The sequence below is a fragment of the Cyprinodon variegatus genome, unplaced genomic scaffold, assembly GCF_000732505.1.
Source record: "Cyprinodon variegatus isolate N-32 unplaced genomic scaffold, C_variegatus-1.0 Scaffold1349, whole genome shotgun sequence".
Taxonomy (NCBI): domain Eukaryota; kingdom Metazoa; phylum Chordata; class Actinopteri; order Cyprinodontiformes; family Cyprinodontidae; genus Cyprinodon; species Cyprinodon variegatus.
Window position 1 is genome coordinate 18323 of NW_015151802.1, and position 1015 is coordinate 19337.

At 50.9% G+C, this 1015-nt stretch overlaps 1 protein-coding gene across 2 annotated transcripts in view; it reads right to left on the reverse strand.

Moving 5' to 3' along the window:
• Positions 1 to 6: 6 nt before the first annotated feature.
• kifc3 (kinesin family member C3) overlaps positions 7 to 1015 on the reverse strand; it is a 48328-nt gene continuing 47319 nt past the window's right edge. For both annotated transcript variants that reach the window (XM_015402441.1, XM_015402442.1), the window contains one exon: positions 7 to 342. In XM_015402441.1, coding sequence (XP_015257927.1) covers positions 334 to 342 — 9 coding nt within the window. In that variant the 3' untranslated portion in view covers positions 7 to 333. The remainder of the gene's footprint in view (positions 343 to 1015) is intronic.

Consider the following 1015-nt stretch of genomic DNA (forward strand, 5'->3'; position numbering starts at 1 on the left):
CCGTCGGCCTCAAAGAAAAACCTGTCACTCAGAAAACGACCTAAATTAAAGTGCAACATGAGAAAATAGGAAGAGCAATGGGGGTTCAGTTTAGGAGACGCGTCCTCAGAGTCTCGGCGGTCCATCATCATCGTCATCATCGTCATCATCGTCATCATCATCATCATCATCATCATCCTCATCATGGTTTCCGCTCACAGATCAATTCTGACCCGCTCTGTAAGGTCCAGTCTTCTGACAGTAGAAATGTTGATTCCAGAGGACGGTCCTCTGGCTGCTGTCCCACACCCCGCCGTCTCCCTGGACTTCTCAGCGTCCCTCAGGCCGTCAGCTTCAGTCGTCCTGCAGGAAGAAACATCAGTGAGAAGAAAGATCACAGAAACATCTGGACCGCGTCTCCTCCCAGCTCGGCCCTGAGTGGGGGGGGTACCGGCATGCGGGAAGGGAAACCTCCAGGTTCCACACAGCTCTGCTGGACCTGCATTCTGATAGTCAGCCAGCAGAGGGCGCCGCGCCGCTGCCCCATTGCTTTGGATAATAATTGGTGTCTCACTAAATGGTTCTGGTCCATAAGGCGGCCACGGGTCCGAACAGGAAACACCTTTGACCCGTCAGAGTTCAGGTTTCCAGGATTCCTACACAGCTTTCATGTCTGACTTGACTTTTCCACAGTTCTCCTTTAGCTGCTTGTTAAAATACCAATAAAAAAATAAATAATAACCTTTATAATTAATGTGTCGTCTACTGATGTAGAAACATAAACCTTAGTATGAAAAATCCATGAAACCAGAACCAGGAGAGAGACAGAACATCTGGATTCATTCCTGAAGATAGAAGAGTCCAGATGGTTCAGAAACTTTCTATCAATATGGAATTAAACTGTGTAAGAACCCAGAGGAGCCTAAAGCCCTCAGGGGCCACTCAGGACCCGCAGCCTTGGCGGGCCATGGCGGAGCCCGCTCAGGTCCGGCAGCCTTGGCGGGCCATGGCGGGGCCCGCTCAGGTCCGGCAGCCT